Genomic DNA, 17,358 nt, shown 5'->3' with positions numbered 1-17,358 from the left:
TCATCACGTGTGTTCATGTTTCCGAGGACTGGATCCGGTTGAAGCCAACGAGATAACAATATACTAATAAGCCCCCAAAATAGAAAATGCTGGAAAAATCTACAGTATAAAAACTGACTTATATTAATCAAATTCTCTCATATATGACGTCATCTAATTTGGTACATGGTCATTGCTTAGATTCCATATATATATAATGACAAATTCAGAAAATTAATCGTGAAAATTAATTATTAATATAAAATATATATTAAAATAAATTAAATAAAAATATATATATACAAATATATAATAATTAATTTTAATCTATATATATAATTTTTTTCCTTCAAATTTTGCCTAATTTACATATTTAAGTGAATTAATTAAGTAAACTGTGTTGTTTTTTATGAAAACAAAGCAAAAGACAAAAAAGAGTAGCAAGGTTGGGCACAGTTGAGTGGATATTCTCTTCTCTTCTCTTCTTCTGAGCTCTCATCTAATCTTCCTTCCTTTCATTTCATACATTCATTCAATTCACTCGGGTCTTCCCATGACCCGAACCCGAGAACCCGAATCCAAATCCAAAACCTCTTCGCCTTCTTCATCTTCGACAGGGATGAAGCTAATCGTTCCGCTGCAAGGCGTGGTTCAAGGTCGCGGTGGAATCTTGCTAGGGTCGTTAATCCCGTGTGCGCTGTTCTACTTCTTCCAGCTGTACCTCAAGAAACGACGTCGTTCCAACGACAAACACCCCTCCTCCAACCCTCCTTCGCCTTCTTCCTCGTTTCCGGAGCTGCCGCGGACGCCGTCGCGCTCCAACCTCTCGTCCAGGGGATCCCTCACCGGCGTGCGCCTCTCCAGGCTCGCCACTACCATCTCCGACGACGATTCAGCTTACTACGTTGGCCTCAACAGAGCCTCACGTGATCCCTATCACAAGCTCACCAACCCCGATGGAATCATCCAGCTTGGTTTGTCCGATAACACGGTTCGTCACTCTCTCTCTAATTATTATTTTTCGGATTCTACGATGTTCGTTTTTCTTTCTTTCTTTTTTTTTAAATAGTAAAAGAAAAATTAATAATTGTCGTTTTGTTGCTGATTTTTTTTTTTTTGGTTTCAGTTGAGTTTGGATTTGATTGGGGATTGGATGCGGAAGTGGGGCAGTGGTGGTGACGATGGTTTGAGTATTAATGGGATTGCAACGTATCAGGCATTTGATGGAGTTGACGAACTCAAACTGGTAAGAATTTTTTCCTTCTTTTAGGATTGGATTATGCAATTTATGTTTTAGGGAATTTTGAATGAGGATGGTGATATTTGCATGTCTTCTGAAAATTGTATCTATTCTGTAAGTCATTGCATGTAATTAACATTGTAAAACACAGAGTAATTGACAGTTTTGGAAATTAATACCCTTTGGGGCATGCTGTTCTGTGTTTGTCACTTTCGGTTCCAGTTATGGTATTGTGCTTGGTGTTCAGTCATTTCAGTTAAGGGCATATTGTTCTTATAGACATTGTTTGCCTTGGTTCTGTAGGCCTTGTCCGATTTTATGCATCAAGTAATGGGAGGATCGGTGCATTTTGACACATCTAATATGGTGTTAACAGCTGGTGCAACTCCTGCAATTGAGATACTATCCTTCTGCTTGGCAGACCATGGGAATGCATTCCTTGTCCCTACACCGTACTATCCAGGTTTTGACAGAGATGTTAGATGGCGTCCCGGGGTAGATCTAATACCTGTTCACTGTCGCAGCGCTGACAATTTTAATCTAAGTATGACAGCTCTTGAACAGGCATATAGTCAAGCAAGAAAACGAGGAGTCAAGGTTCGCGGAATTCTTGTTTCCAACCCTTCGAATCCTGTTGGCAATATGCTGACACAGGACATGCTTTACAATCTCATAGACTTTGCCGAAGATAAAAATATTCATCTCATTGTTGATGAAGTATTTGCAGGCTCCACGTATGGAAGTGAGAAATTTGTCAGCATAGCTGAAATTCTTGAGTCGGATTCAGAATATATAGACAAGAGACGAATTCATATAATATATGGTCTGTCCAAGGACCTTGCACTAGCTGGCTTTAGAGTTGGGGTTATATATTCATTCAACAAGAATGTCTTGGCTACTGCTAGGAAGTTATGTAGATTTTCTTCTATATCTGCTCCAACTCAGAGGCTAGTTACATCAATGCTTTCGGATAAAAAATTTATTCAGGATTACTTTGAAACCAACCGGAACAGAATGCGCCAAGTACACCATGAATTTGTGGATGCTTTAAGTAAACTAGGAATTAAGTGTGCCAAGAGCAGCGGTGGTATGTTCTGTTGGGCTGATATGAGTGGATTAATCAAACCTTACAGTGAGAAAGGTGAACTTGAACTATGGGAGAAGTTTATGAGTATTGCTAAGATCAATATTACCCCCGGATCAGCCTGCCATTGCATAGAACCCGGATGGTTTCGCATTTGTTTTACTACTATGTCTTTGGAAGAGATTCCTCTAGTTATTGAAAGGATTAGGAGAGTTGTTGAAGTTTGTAAATCCTCTAGTTGAAGTTCACTTATTTTCCTGACAAATTTGGTTTTGCCAGAGGTTGCTGCTTTTGGGAATTTTGTAAAAGGTACATATACACCCCTGGTTGTCAAGTTCAGCTATCTTCTGGAATCCAGGATTTTGATTAGAATGCGCAACCTCGACGGAGTAACCCCAAAAAAGTTTGCAAGAGAGATCTAACTGAGTAAATTGAAAGAGGTGGATTTAAATTCTGTAGGCAGATCGAAGATGAGAATTTGTTGGAGTGCAGATGCAGTCCAGTTTTGACCTTGGAATGTACTCCATAGATTTTGCCTCAACCAACCTGCTAGGCCAGTTCCACTCATGCAAAGGTGCAGGATCCAACAAAGTTTGCTTTCTTGTGATTTTCTGCACAAAATTGAGGCTAAAAATAATAAAAGTTGGTATGATATTCACTTTTATGCAATCAAGAAAAATGCAATTTGAAACAATTCAGTTGCAGATTTTATAATCTTGTGGTTCTTCAATATTCCCTAGGATAAAATTAGTTTTTTGGTTTAGTACATCCAAGGGGGAGGTCTAAAGGACACTGCCTTTTTGGTTTGGGGTAGTACAAGATTAATCAATTAATTTATTCATTCATTCATTCATCTCTTTCTTTTCTTTAACTTATCCTTAATCAAACTTTATATGATAGAAATAATTGAAAGAAAAAGAAAAATTGGGGAGTTAATTTATCATTGGGGAACCGGTTTTTCTCATTTATTGTAGGTTTTGGTGGGCTACTTGAATGACAAATTAACAATGACAAATTGACAATGACATTGACATATTATCATGATGTTCAAATCTAAATATCTAATAGAATCGATTCAAGAAGCACCACTTGTTCAGTTGTTCTAGTTATGGAAGCCAGACTTGGACATGTACAAAGGAAAGGGACATTCTATGAAAGAAGCACGAATTGTTCTTGACCACTGTTATATAAAGTTATAAATGCAGGGTTTATTTTAGACTATCACATGTTTTCTGTGTGGAATGATATTGAATAATTTTGCTTAATGAGATATTCCTGTATTTGAAGAGATTTTATTTTGTTTTTATCTTTTAAATATATTTGGGTCAAAGGGTTTGAAGATAATATTCTTATTGCTTTATCAATATAAATGTTTTTATACAGTCAATGCAAAAAAAATTAAATTTCAAAGCCAATCCTAAAATAGTCTAGGTCTATAAACTTTATGTCTTCATAAAGTGATATCAAAATTTTGAATGCTCTCCATCCATGTTACCAGCACATGGCTGGATACCAGATAGAAAGTTAAGGTCAAAGTAAAAAAATTTAAAATTATTGTTGATTTTGCTAAACTATAGAATGGCATTTGTTCCATGGAGATAAAAAGGGCATTTTCAACTTGGACTCTATAATGCTGTAGAAGAACTATGGGGAGTGCCAATTGCCCTTTTGGGCCACTTGAATCAAGTTTCCATCACCACATGGCGGCAACAACGGTCAAGTGCATTGAGAACTACTACTCATAGATCTCAAGATATATATATATATATGCATGAGTTCTGTGTCATGGTAGCTAATTTCTTACTTTAATAATGTAATTGGAGATTCAATCCCTATCAATACTTTATAACTAGTAGTTTATCGTTTTAAAATGCTCTCTCAATGAAGAGATTAATCCCTATTGCTGATAGTAAATCCTGTGTTTCTAACTAAAACAAAATATGACTACTCATGTAAAAGATGTTTTCATGTGAAAATAATAGCTGAAAATTGTCGAATGATTTGATATATTTGATTAAATTATAATTTGATATATTTGATTAAATTGTTTAACATAATACGTGTCAACTTAACTATTATCTTCATGTGAGTAGCACTAAAATAAAATCAAAGATCTCAATACATCTTGCATTCTTTTCCTCTTTTTTTCCCATCTTTATTTTGATGAACTACTCAAGTCTGAACAAACAGAAATAGAGTAAGAATATAAATGAAAGAAAAGAAATAGAATAAAAGGGGTTAGAGGTAATAATATAATTTTATCTATTCCTTCACAACCTGCTATATAGTAGAAATTAATAAAAAAAAGAAGTTGCTTGGCCAATGATGTTGTGTAGGGTGCTACAGTTACACAAATTGGAAAAGGTGGTGGCATTTACTGGAAAATTGAACATAGGACCACTTATTATTCGCAGAACTGTGAGCTGTTGTGTCTGTTAGTAAAAGGAAGATCCATCAAAAGAAGAAAAAAGACCATCAATACCTAATATAACAGAAAAATAACAAAGGAAAGAAACCAACAAGTTGGAAGAGAAGAGTTTTTGAATTTTGTCCTTGCTGAAAGTAATGCTTTTGAGTTTTGAATAACTTAATCAAATTAAACATTTATGCAAATGAGGATGTTTACCCCAATTATCTGACTTTAATCTATCAATTTGCAAATTACTGATTAGCTGAAATAAAAGAACTAAAGAAGTTTCCTATATGAACTTATTAGGGTAGTGGGAATGTGAGATGTAGAAATTAGTAGGGTCCACTCCAATCTGAATGGTGAAATTAGTGCCTATCAATATGGTAGGGTTGGTCATAATATAATTAGTAATTTATTACTCATCACATGAACTGTAGAAAACTGAATCTGAAACTATTGATGCAGCGACAGAAACCAACAGGATTAAACTATGCATATCAACAGTAGATGATGATAAAATTATAAGGGAACTTTTGTAGGAATATTTCCACATGATTAAGGAAATTTTACTAAAAAATTCATGTCACAGACATAACATCTATGTTCCTGACCAACACAAAATTGGTAGAAACAAATTAGAACGGGAGAAATAAGAACTTAAGAAGGGAAAAACTGAAGGAGATAAAGCAAAGGAAAAAAAAATCCTATGGACTCCTAATATCTTCTGATAATGATATAACATAAAACTTACTTTTGGATAGGTAGACAAGCGGTGCTATTATTATTCAGTATTTCAGAAAGAGAATTTTAATTATTTTCTAGCTACTTAGCATTAATAACAGATAACTCAGCTGTTAAACTTTGTTACAAAGTTTCGCATATCCGAACCCCAATCTCAGATAAAAGAGGAGAATTATGTTAAATATAGTCAGCTTAAAATTTTTGTCTATAACTTGCATTACTCATGACTGTCATACAAAAGTTTAGAAACCCATGATGATCTACTTAGTCAAGTCCTTAACTGGGTTTCTGAATGGTTAACATTTAACAAGCCATTGAAACTGTTGTTGCATCCTTCAAAGAAAGCCTTAGCAGTCATTTCTCTCTCAAACCTCCAAATATAGTTCAAACCAACAAGCAGCTCAGTTATGGCAGCTTCTGTCTTCTCTTTGTCTGCAAAGAACAAAGTCTGCAACAACAACACATTACTATTGGTCTTTGGAACCATCATGTTCATCTGCTCAAAGCTCCTCTCACTCTGCCACCTAATCATGTTATGTGCCAATGGTGAAATCCAACCAAGAATCCTCCCCAATGCTTCTCTCCATTCTCCAGCAAGAACAGGATCACAAGCAGAGAATCCAACACCTTTCAATCTTGACCTCAGTGATGATCTTATGCTACTTGGCAACATTGCATACAAATCATCCCTTGCTTCAACACCAACCAATTGTGGTGACTTTATCATCTTCTCCATAACTATGATCAAATTGGCATAATGAAATGCCAAAGCTGAAGCACCTAAAGTACCATTCATTGGCTTCAATAACTTACAATTAGACTCAAAAAAACCACCACACCCCAAATCACCATTCCCATCAAGCTTCAAACTTTTGAACGGCCTAGAAACATGAATAGCATAATTTTCACTATTGGGATTTTGATCGGAGGGAAAAACAGTGGCTGAAGCTGATAAACTACGAGACAAATAAGGAACACAATGCCCAATTCCAAACACAACCTTAATCCTTGCTAACACAGTGAAAACAAACCTAACAAGCAACAAAACAACGCCATCGAAACCTTTATTCCACAAAGATTTCTCCTTTAACTCCTTAACCTCTTGCTTCTGCCAGAAAATCTTTTGCTGAAGATCACAGAGTTTCTGATGATCCTTATTGTTAACTGAACAAGGTTCAGCTTCACCATTATTGTTGTTACTACTATGGCTAAGTGCTTTTCTCAACGCACTTTCTAGAACCGAAAGCTCTTCCATTTCTCTGTGAAGCGTTGACGTGAGTGACACGTAACGCTCCAATTTCTTGTGTTTGGCTTCGATTTCCTTCGGATTGGTGAGTGTCCACGCGTGCGGGTCGTAGCCCGAGTTAGCAAACTCGGTGAAGACTCGGTGGAACGATCGGAGAAAAGGATCGCTGCACATGCAGCTGAGTCGGGACACCGAGCCGGCCGCGACTCGAACTGACTCAGCGAGTTCGGCTCGGGCGAGTCTGAGGAGGAACGACTCGTCGTTGGAAACGAGCTTCAATGCACCCTCAAGAGAAACGGCATCGTTTCGAAGGCGAACGACGGCGGCGTCGGATAGCGACTGATAGAGGTGAAGGAGCCTCGACATGACGCCGGCGACCTCGAATGACAAAACGGCAACGCGTTTTGACTTGGGATTCTTCCCGTTGGAAAGCGCGGTTTTTACCCTACCGAGCCACGAATCGAAGGCCATGGTGAAAGAAAGTTTCGGTTTTGGTTCGAAGGATGAAGAGTAGATCGTTGTTTAGTTGCAAGCTAAGGTGCGAGCACCATGTGTTTGTGAAAATGCATGAACTAAGAAAAAGGTTAAAATAGTTGAAGTGTTTTAATTCTGATAGAGAAAGGGTTTGATGGGTGAAGAGGTGAGTGAGATTGAGAGTATTTAAAGTTTGGAGGGTTAGACTTAATTGGGCCCCACAATCCCACATGCATGCACTTTGATTATAGTGTTGGTTATGGTGTCATTTTTAGTTAAGAAGAAGAAGAAGCTTCACTAATCATGAAGATTGAAAACCCCTCTCTTTGCTTTTAAGCTCTGGTGGATTTAGATTTCAATGCACTTGGTTCATGTATTTTGCTCCTTTTTGTATTATTGATTTCTTAGTTGGTAAAAAGGGACCTTTTTCTATTGTGTTTTGGTCTTGGATGTGTATTTATATGAACACATTTTTCTTGTTAGCTAATTAATCATGTGAAAGATATTTGCAAGTAAAATGATAGTTATGATGTTTAAAATATTAATGTATGTTATTTTAAATAATTTAATTAAATATATTAAATTATTTAATAATTTTTAGTTATTATCTTTATATAAAATTAGGGTAAAGTATATTTTTTGTCCTTAAAGTTTGATAAAAGTTTTAAAAATATCCCTAAGTTTTATTTTGTTTTAATTTTGACCCAGAAGTTTTCGATTTGCATCAAATATAGCTAATTTTTCAAAATATTTAAGATCGATTCAACAACAATTTTATAAGAACAATCCCTCAACACAAACAAATTAAGTATAATTTTCATGCATTATTGTTATATTGGTATTAAATCTTTTGAAAATTTAGCCTCTGAGGGTATATTTGATGCAAATCGAAATTTTTTGAAACAAAATTAAAACAAAATAAAATTTAGGAATATTTTTAAAACTTTTGTGAAACTTCGGGTATAAAAAATATATTTTACCCATAAAATTATTTTTATGTGAATCGTCATTATATTTTTTAACTATAAAAAGGACTACTTATTGTTGGCTCTTTTTTTTTTTTTTTTTTTTTTTTTGCTGATTTAGTTAACATGTATCTTTTACACATATCATATATAAGATTACTAGTAGTGAAAAATCTTATTTTTTTTAATAAAAACAAACAAATATATTAAAAATTTAATTTTTTTTTGTATTTTTTATAATTTTTAAATTTATAATCTTAAAATGTGTGCTTAAAATACAAGATAGCAAAACTTTTTTTATATTCTCATGGATTTGTTTGTCATGTGATTAACTACCTTAATTAATTTAAGAATGTCATCTCCCTCTCACTCACTCACATGCATGCAAGCATACCAAATTATTAAAAAGAAAATGGAGAAGAAAACTTGAGACTATTTTTTAGTAGAATAATAATTGAGAATCTTAATTTATTTTTAATTATTTTTTTAATATTTAAATACATACAAATTTATATATATATGTTATTTTTTAAAAAACATTAAAAAGATAAAAAATTCAAAAAAAAAATTAAGACGATGAATTTGGTCTCCTAATTATTTTTTTCTCTTAGCTAGTTATAATTGAGCATGGAATACTCAATTTTGTGGCTAAAAAATTCAGAGGACTTCATCAATTATTCCATTGACCAGCAATTTTTGTATTACTAGACTAAAAAAATGTGTTATTGGTATTCTTTAATTTTGTATAATTAGTTAGTACAAACTCTGATATTACTAAATTAGATATAAAAATTGATCTCATGTGAGTTATATAAACAAAATGAGTGCTCAAACATTCCTATTGTTGAATCCATTATTTAAATTAATCCCTGAGCACTTAATTTGGCGTAGAAGGTAAAACATAACATGACATGTTACAAAAGTGAGTTTGTGATGGTTTGGAACGGTTCTGAGTTTAAAAACAGTGTATGTGATTTAAACATGAAAGAAACAAATCTATGTGGCAAACACAAGTAACATCATTTGTCAGAAAAGAAGTGTTCATAGTGCTTTGTGTGGATATTTGATCAAATTTGACTTGAAACAAACACTAGTAGTAGTTGTTGTGAAATGCAGAGAGGGTTGGCATCATAAAAACAATTACCCTAAGATTAAGAACATGGACAGTGATGTATATATATATATATATATATATATATATATATATATATATATATATATTACACATTTCACATTTCACATTACATAGAGACATAGACACAGTGCAGAATTTTGGTGGTGGAAAAATAAAGAAAAGGAAAAATCATCACTATCCACTTGGTCACATGGTGTTAGTGGCATGAAGAATGTGTTGGCCAGGTTGGTGCAAAATGATCCAAACACATTAATTTTTTATTCTATATATCTTGAATTCCATTTTTAATGTGGTTTTGGAGATCTCGGTAATTATGTTCGGAGGGTAATTAATTAATTAATGCTGGAAACTCAGGTGCAGTCGACTTCACGTGAAGTTGATAGTTGAGAGTCGTTAGATGAAAAATTAGTCAAATCAGTCAAATCATCTAACGGCTCTCAACTATCAACTTCACGTAAAGTCGACTGCATCTGAGTTTCCACCTTAATTAATTAATTAATTAATTAAAGCCAAAACCGGTTGATGGCACATGTAACATTACTCAAATAAGTTAGTTTAAGAGGTCAAAATTGTTCAACAAAGATTAATAAGAGATTAAGAGTTATTCTCAAAATTAGATATTTAGAATTCAAAAAGTAGTTTAATTAACAAGATTGCCAAACATTTTTAACAAACGTTATTTAGGTCATATCTATGTGGTACTAGTAACTTTATAGGCTAGAAATATAAAGATTATATATTAAAACTTAAGTTTATTTGGGGAATATAAAAATAGACAAAATATATTTATCTTAAAAGAAAATTTGTCTGATTCTTACTAATAAAAAACTAAAACCAATAAAACAAATATAGATATAATTAACTTTGCTTCTATTATGTTGTCTCAATATATTTATCTTAAGATATTTACCAAACTAATATTAACATGAAATATATGTCTTTAAAACACTTGTTAAAATGTTTATTATAGTATAAAAAAGGTTAATTACTCTCCTGATCCCTATAGTTTCGCAAAATTTTCAATTAGATCCCTATACTTTTTTTTTTCTTTTAATTGAGTCCTTCTACCAAAATTTTTTTTAATTGGGTCCCTACACTTTTTTTCCTTTTATTTAGGTCCCTATATCAATTCTTTTTGTTTTAGTTGGGTCCCTATAAAATTAAGCCAATTACTACTAAGAGGGACTTAATTGAAAAAAAAAATTTGGTGTAGGGACCCAATTAAAAAGAAAAAAAGTATAGGGACCTAATTGAAAATTTCACGAAACTATAAGGACTAACAGAGTAATTAAACCTTAAATTAATTACTCGCATAATTTTTATAAAATATATATTAGAATATAAAATATAATAAAAATATATGAAATGAAATAATATATATTTATACATAAATATATAATAATTTATTGAAATTAATTTTGAGAATTTTTTATTTTAATAAATAAATTAATCATAATAATTACTGAAATAAATAATTTAAAAAATATTTACCAAAATAAATATTTTTCTCTTATCTCGTTTACATTCTCTCTTATCTCATTTATAATGTAAACGAGATAAGAGAGAAATATTTATTTTGGTAAATATTTTTTAAATTATTTTTTTAATAATTATTATAATTAATTTATTTATTAAAATAAAAAATTCTTAATTTTAGTGTACATGTAATTTGATTATTTAATTATTTTTAAATCTAAAAATAATGCATTAACTTTGTGTATCCATCATTTTTTAATTTAAAAAAAATTAATTAAGAGAGAACAGAGAAGATATCTTGTTCGTGATAATAAGATTATATATAGGAAATTAAATTTTAAATGCAATTGTTTCCTCTATGTAAATTCAGGATAAACCGGAGGGACTGTAGAGCAAGCACAATCATTCCACTGTCCACAATTTTTTTTTCTCTTAAAAAAGGGGTGAGATGTCGATGATAATTGATAATTATTAATTAAATACATATCTGAATAGCATGTTATAATTTAATTTGTACTGATGTGTACAAAATGGGGCATGTGGTGTGAAAAAGGGAGAGAAAATGGACACAATAATAGTAGAAGAGGCAGAGGCTGTCTTATTACTTGAACCATAAGAATAAGATAGAAAGAAAACCAACTTGGGTTGGTCGAGTGGTCAGCTCATTCGTCCGTTTAAATAAGTGTCGGGGGTTTGAATTTCGCTTTATGTATGCAACAATCCATTGGCCAGCGGCAGACCCTTTAATGGAGTTCAGATCCGCGACGGATTAGTTTTTGACCTGTCGGGTTGGGGGATACCGTAGAAAGTGGAAACAAAAAAAAAAGATAGAGAGAAGATTTTAAATTTATTATATTCAGCAATGCAAAATAAAAATTGAAAAAAAAAAACAAAAAACAAAAAACAAAAGAGGGAGGGATCAGGGAGTTTGCATTGCATCAAGTCATCAAAATTGTTTTTTATTTTTTTGAAAAAAAAAAGAAAAAGAAAAAAACACAGATATCAATGTAGGATGGGATCATGGATGGCTATTCATTTTCCGACAACTCAACATATGAATCCTTCATTGCCCCCCTTCCATTGGATGCTTCTTAAAACTTTAAAAGGAAATTACCTTTTGTTGAGATTTTCTTGTGTTAAGGTTACCTAGGATAAAATTTTTTAAATAAAAGTATTGAAACCTTTATTTCTTTAAACAAAATCTTTTAGATAATAGTATAAAAAATTTTATATGATTATTTAGTTAGATTTATGAGTTTAGATAATGTTTTAAATAATAAATTTAAAAATTAATTATATTTATTAATATAATAATATATAATTAAAGTATATAAAACTAAATTCACTTTTTTTTATTTTTTTAATAGTTTAATTACTCTCTTAGTTCCTATAGTTCTATGAAAATTTCAATTAGGTCCCTATACTTTTTTTTAAATTGGGTCCCTACACCAATTTTTTTTAATTAAGTCCCTCTTAGTAGTAATTGGCTTAATTTTATAGCGACCCAACTAAAAAAAAAAGAACTAGTATAGGGACCTAAATAAAAGGAAAAAAAGTGTAGGGACCCAATTGAAAAAAATTTGGTAGAAGGACTCAATTAAAAGAAAAAAAAGTATAAGGATCTAATTGAAAATTTTGCGAAACTATAGAGACCAGTAGAGTAATTAAACATTAATTTAATAACTAATTTATTTTATATAATATAACATTTTTATAAACAAAGTGGCAAGTCTATTTATGGTGTATGTTTACTTATAAATTTCTTTCGAAAGTAAATTCATATAATGTGAGGCTTTTACATGAAATTACGAAAAATATGTACATTATTATTAAAATTTAATTTTTATATATATACATTTAATCACATAACATTATATTAATAAAAATAATTTTTTTTATATATTAATCACGTAAATAATTATTTAAAAAATTAACTATAATTATATAACTGTATATTTTATACTGTAAATACATTAAAATTAAACTCTTATTATTATCATCATGAAATGCATGCACAATTATTGCATATGTAAATATATTAGGGTTCTTCTCTTGTAGGTGACTCGTGGCCTTAAGCATAGGGATATGCAACGAAAGAACATGAAAGAAAATAAAATTTGCTAAATCCTAGGTCAATAGAAGTGTTAACTAATTCAAGAGAATTTTGGTAAAAGAAGCCTCTCTCAATCTTGTTATTGCAACAACAAGCACACGTGGTTGAAAAGGATCGATAATTAATTAATTCAAACTCCTAAACTGATTTACACAATCAGTAAAAATAATAAGGAAATGTAATTCAGTGTTTTGAAGGTCAAAGAAGATGGATTTCATAAATTTGTCTTATTGTAATTGTACAATGTACCATCACTTATTTTGCCAAATCTAAGAAGATTATATAGATTCTACTCAACCGATTTAATTACCCAAGTACCCACCAATTACATACATTTTATCATATTAACCCAACAAGACAAAATCATAAGTTCATAACTACATTATATTTAATGCATGGCACGTTAAGAATGAGAAAAAAAAAATCATATAAAAATATTAGATTAATAAAATATTATTTTAATCTCCTAATATTTGAGATCAATTTTAATTTGGTCCCTAATATTTAAAATATTTTATTTTAGTCCAAAAAATTTTAAACAAATTTAATATTATTGTCCATCTTTAAATTTGATATATAATAAATTAATGGAATGAATAACGCACGTGAACGTTAACAACATTTTTAATTAAGTCATATCTTTTTATTTTTGTACATATTAAAAAATATAATTAAAATCTTCTTGTAATATTTTTTTTTTATTCCCCTTTTTGTATAAGCCTCAAATCTTAGCAATCAATTATCAACACTCTAAAATTTATGCAAAATTATTTATAATGGTAGTTATAAGAGGACTAATTTTACTTATATACTAAAATTAAACATTATTGCATCTTCATTATGTTAATTGTTTATGTCAAACTTAATAGTGGAATAATATTAACCTCGTTAAAATTTTTTGAGACTAAAATAAGACCTTTAAAACATTAAAGACCAAATTAAAATTTAATCCAAACGTTAAAAATCACAATAATTTTATCCAAAATATTATGTATGCAAAAAAAATTAATTATCAAATTAATTATAATTTATTTATATATAATACTTATATAATTTAACTCATATTTAATATATATTTAATATTTTAATATATATTCTATATTAATAATTAATTTGAGATATACACATAACATCATAGGAGAAAAATTTTCTTGCTTACTCCAAAGTATAAATCAATTATAAACTATGAAGCACGGACACTTCCTTGAGTTGCCGTATTTACGTGTCAGACACATTTTGGATACGACACTCACCGACATTCGTCCGACATGCGTGTCTGTTGTGTCCAATTGTGTCTTGATAAAAAATAAAAAATTTATCTCCGGACACATCTAAACACACCTAAATACCATCACGTGTCAGCGTGTTCTGTCTTATTCTTAACATATATTTTTAAAATAAATTTAGATATAGTATATATTATTATTTATTAAAATAAAAAATATTTTAAATACTTGATATAATTAAAATAAGACATTAAAAATAATTAAAAATTTTAATTTATATTTTAATATCAATAAAATATCAAAATATCATTACGATTTATCTAAAAAATATTTTATATTTTATATGTATGCGTGTTCCCGTGTCATATAAGATTTTAAAATTCGCGTGTCGACGTGTCCCGTGTCCGTGTCAGTGTCTATGCATCATAGATTATAAATATAAGTATATAACACGTCTTGCAAAGTTACTATATTACAATCTTAACCACAGTTACATACTCTCTCTTATCGAAATTAACAGTCTTCCTTTTTAAGTTGTATATAGAGTAATTAAGACCATTATTAAATTTTATAAAAAATAATATTAATTTAAAACTAAAAAAAAGATAAAAATATGTTTCATATTATATGTGATTTTTTTCTATTAATTTTTCATTTCTAATTTTCTTTTTATTTTATAATAAATAATATAATAAGTAAAAAAATTTAATTAATAAAATTTTAAAATTGAAAAATAACACTTAATTTGTTAAAAAATAAAAAGATAGAGTATTTAGTTAAAGGGGAAAACAATGAATTCTTTATTCAATGGCCAACCATATTCAACTTTGTGAGATTCGATTCTGCTAACAATCATTTCTGTTTTATTCTTCATTCGTACATAAGTACATCACTTACACATACATAGATATACACCACTTGCATAAATAATTTTGTTAAGGAGTTTCTTTTTAAATAATAATTTTTTAATCTAAGAAATGCATGAAAGTTTCAAAACTTTAATTCTTCTATAAAATTGTACTATTTTAAAACTCCAATGTGTAATTTCTCTAAAAATATTTATTATAAGTTTTCGAAATTTAAAGTGATAAATATTATGATCTTTTCTAATAAAGTGGTAAATCTAAAATGTTTATTGTAATTTATAATCATATTTTTCAAACATAACAAATAAAGTCTGGTCAAAATACATTTTTTGTAGTGAATTCAAACTCTCATTCTTATAAGTTTAGGGTGGAAACTCAGGTACAGTCGACTTCATGTGAAGTTGGTATTTGAGAGCCGTTAAATGATTTGACTTATTTAACTAAATTTTCATCTAACGGCTCTCAGGTATCAACTTTACGTAAAGTCGATTTTACATGAATTTTTACCTAATTACAATAATATGTAAATATATTATTTAAAAGTAGTAGAAGTAATTAAAAGTTGAACAGTACTAAGTGCTATATTGCTATATATCATATCCACTTTGATGTTGAAATTAATCATGTTTATATTGGAGGTGCCTGTGCATGTTTACACTATGCTTTGCTTTCTGGATTTGCAATTAAAGCACATACATAATGGTGACTCAAACCTAACATTTTGAGGCACCAAACATACAAACTTTGAAAATGGGAAAGTATGTTTGTCTTTTGAGGGTACAAATCTATTATCACAAAACAATATGTATTCTTTTTCCATCATAAATAATTATTATCCCCCAAGATTTTGATATGCACATCATACGAAAATAATTGGTAATAAAAAATAATTAAAAACAGTTAAAATTTATTTTATTTAATATTTATTAATTTTAATAATAATTAATAAATATTAAATAAAATAAATTTATAATTTTTTTATCTCTTTAATATTATCACACGTTAAAAGATTATTAGAATTATAAAAAAATGTAACGAAAAAATACTCAGGTTGTGATGAAGTCGTTACTATAAATTGATGAAAATTAGGGGTAGCAACATGTACTCTACTCTATTTAATCCGACCCTACTTGACTGGGTAGGGTTGCCAATTCGATCCGCAACGGATAGAGTAGGGTGCGGGTAGGGTTCTCGTGCGGGTCGAGTAGGGTGCGGGTTGTGCCTCAATCCTACTCGACCAACTCTCACTAAATACAAAAGATCTTTAGTCATTAAAAGAAGATCATTAATTGATAATTTAATATTCTTTTTACATAAAAACCAGTTCTATTTTAAATTATCATTAAGTTATATAATAATGTTACATCTTTTTTTATAGCCCGCGGATAAGATCGAATACCTGCGAATAGGGTCAGGGGGTAAAGTAGGGTTAAGTTTATATAAAAATCTCAACCCGCGAATAGGGTTAAGGTTAGCTCCAAACCCTATCCTACTCTACTTTATACTATCCATTGCCACCCCTAATAAAAATTATCAAAATAATAATAAATTTAGAATTTGGAAAGCACTAACTACTAAGACCGAAAAGAAAATGATCAAAATAATATAAATAAAGATAACTAAATATTACTACATACCTGAGACCTCTCTAATCAGATTTTTTGTGTGGCATGCTTGCACGCTTGCCACGTGGACCACCAAATATTATTACATGATGACGTGGCTAGTTAAATTAAAGTTAGCTTTATGAAAGTCAAAACCATGCTATGCATGCTATGTGAGGTCATCAAGCTTTATTTATTTTGCTAATGGGAATTGAATAAGCACTACTACATGCTACATGCATATATATCTACATATAATAATTATTATTATTCTAAGTGGAAGTGATGATGATAACGATGAAAATGTGGCACTTTGACCTACTCTAATATCTACATAGCAACCTCTCTTCCAGAAGTTAAAAGAGCAATAATAATTTAGATGATGTAATAATAATAATGGAGACACTATTGCTTGAGACATCCACACAAAATCATATAAATATGATCATATTAGTGTGAATAATGTTTAATTTAGATGTGGAAAAATAATAAAATTTTATTTTAATTAGATATAATCATGAAACACTTAGCTGAGCTTCAAGTGATTAGAAATAATAATATTATTTTATTTATATGCTATCTTTTTGAGTGAGTGATTACTTGCCCTAATTGTATGCATCAATAATTAAGATTTTAACTTTTTAATTAAGCATAATATTATTATTTCGTTATAGACCATATGAACACTAGCTATAGTGAAGTTAGGTCAACGTTACAAAAAGAATTTTAAATTCAGAGGTTGGAGTTGACTTATCTCATAATAATCATTTTCTAGCCCTAATTATAGGTGAGCTCTTAT

The 17,358-nt window shown here is 30.1% G+C and overlaps 2 protein-coding genes across 2 annotated transcripts; one reads left to right on the top strand and one right to left on the bottom strand.

Annotated features, from left to right (window-relative positions):
- The first annotated feature begins 388 nt into the window (after nucleotides 1-388).
- On the top strand, nucleotides 389-3,593 carry ACS12 (1-amino-cyclopropane-1-carboxylate synthase 12). The gene is made up of 3 exons (XM_016348659.3): nucleotides 389-970; nucleotides 1,106-1,225; nucleotides 1,523-3,593. Exons 1-3 carry the CDS (start codon nucleotides 533-535, stop codon nucleotides 2,543-2,545), a joined length of 1,581 nt encoding a protein of 526 aa, XP_016204145.1. The 5' UTR covers nucleotides 389-532; the 3' UTR covers nucleotides 2,546-3,593.
- Nucleotides 3,594-5,629: 2,036 nt separating this feature from the next.
- Nucleotides 5,630-7,532, bottom strand: LOC107644730 (protein PSK SIMULATOR 1). The gene has a single exon (XM_016348658.3). It carries the CDS (start codon nucleotides 7,169-7,171, stop codon nucleotides 5,723-5,725), a length of 1,449 nt encoding a protein of 482 aa, XP_016204144.1. The 5' UTR covers nucleotides 7,172-7,532; the 3' UTR covers nucleotides 5,630-5,722.
- Between the last annotated feature and the right edge of the window lie 9,826 nt (nucleotides 7,533-17,358).

Source organism: Arachis ipaensis, chromosome B5, assembly GCF_059453495.1.
Source record: "Arachis ipaensis isolate K30076 ecotype BB chromosome B5, ASM5945349v1, whole genome shotgun sequence".
In the NCBI taxonomy this organism is placed as follows: domain Eukaryota; kingdom Viridiplantae; phylum Streptophyta; class Magnoliopsida; order Fabales; family Fabaceae; genus Arachis; species Arachis ipaensis.
Note: the sequence above shows the minus strand (reverse complement) of the source record. Positions and strands in the feature narration are given on the sequence as shown.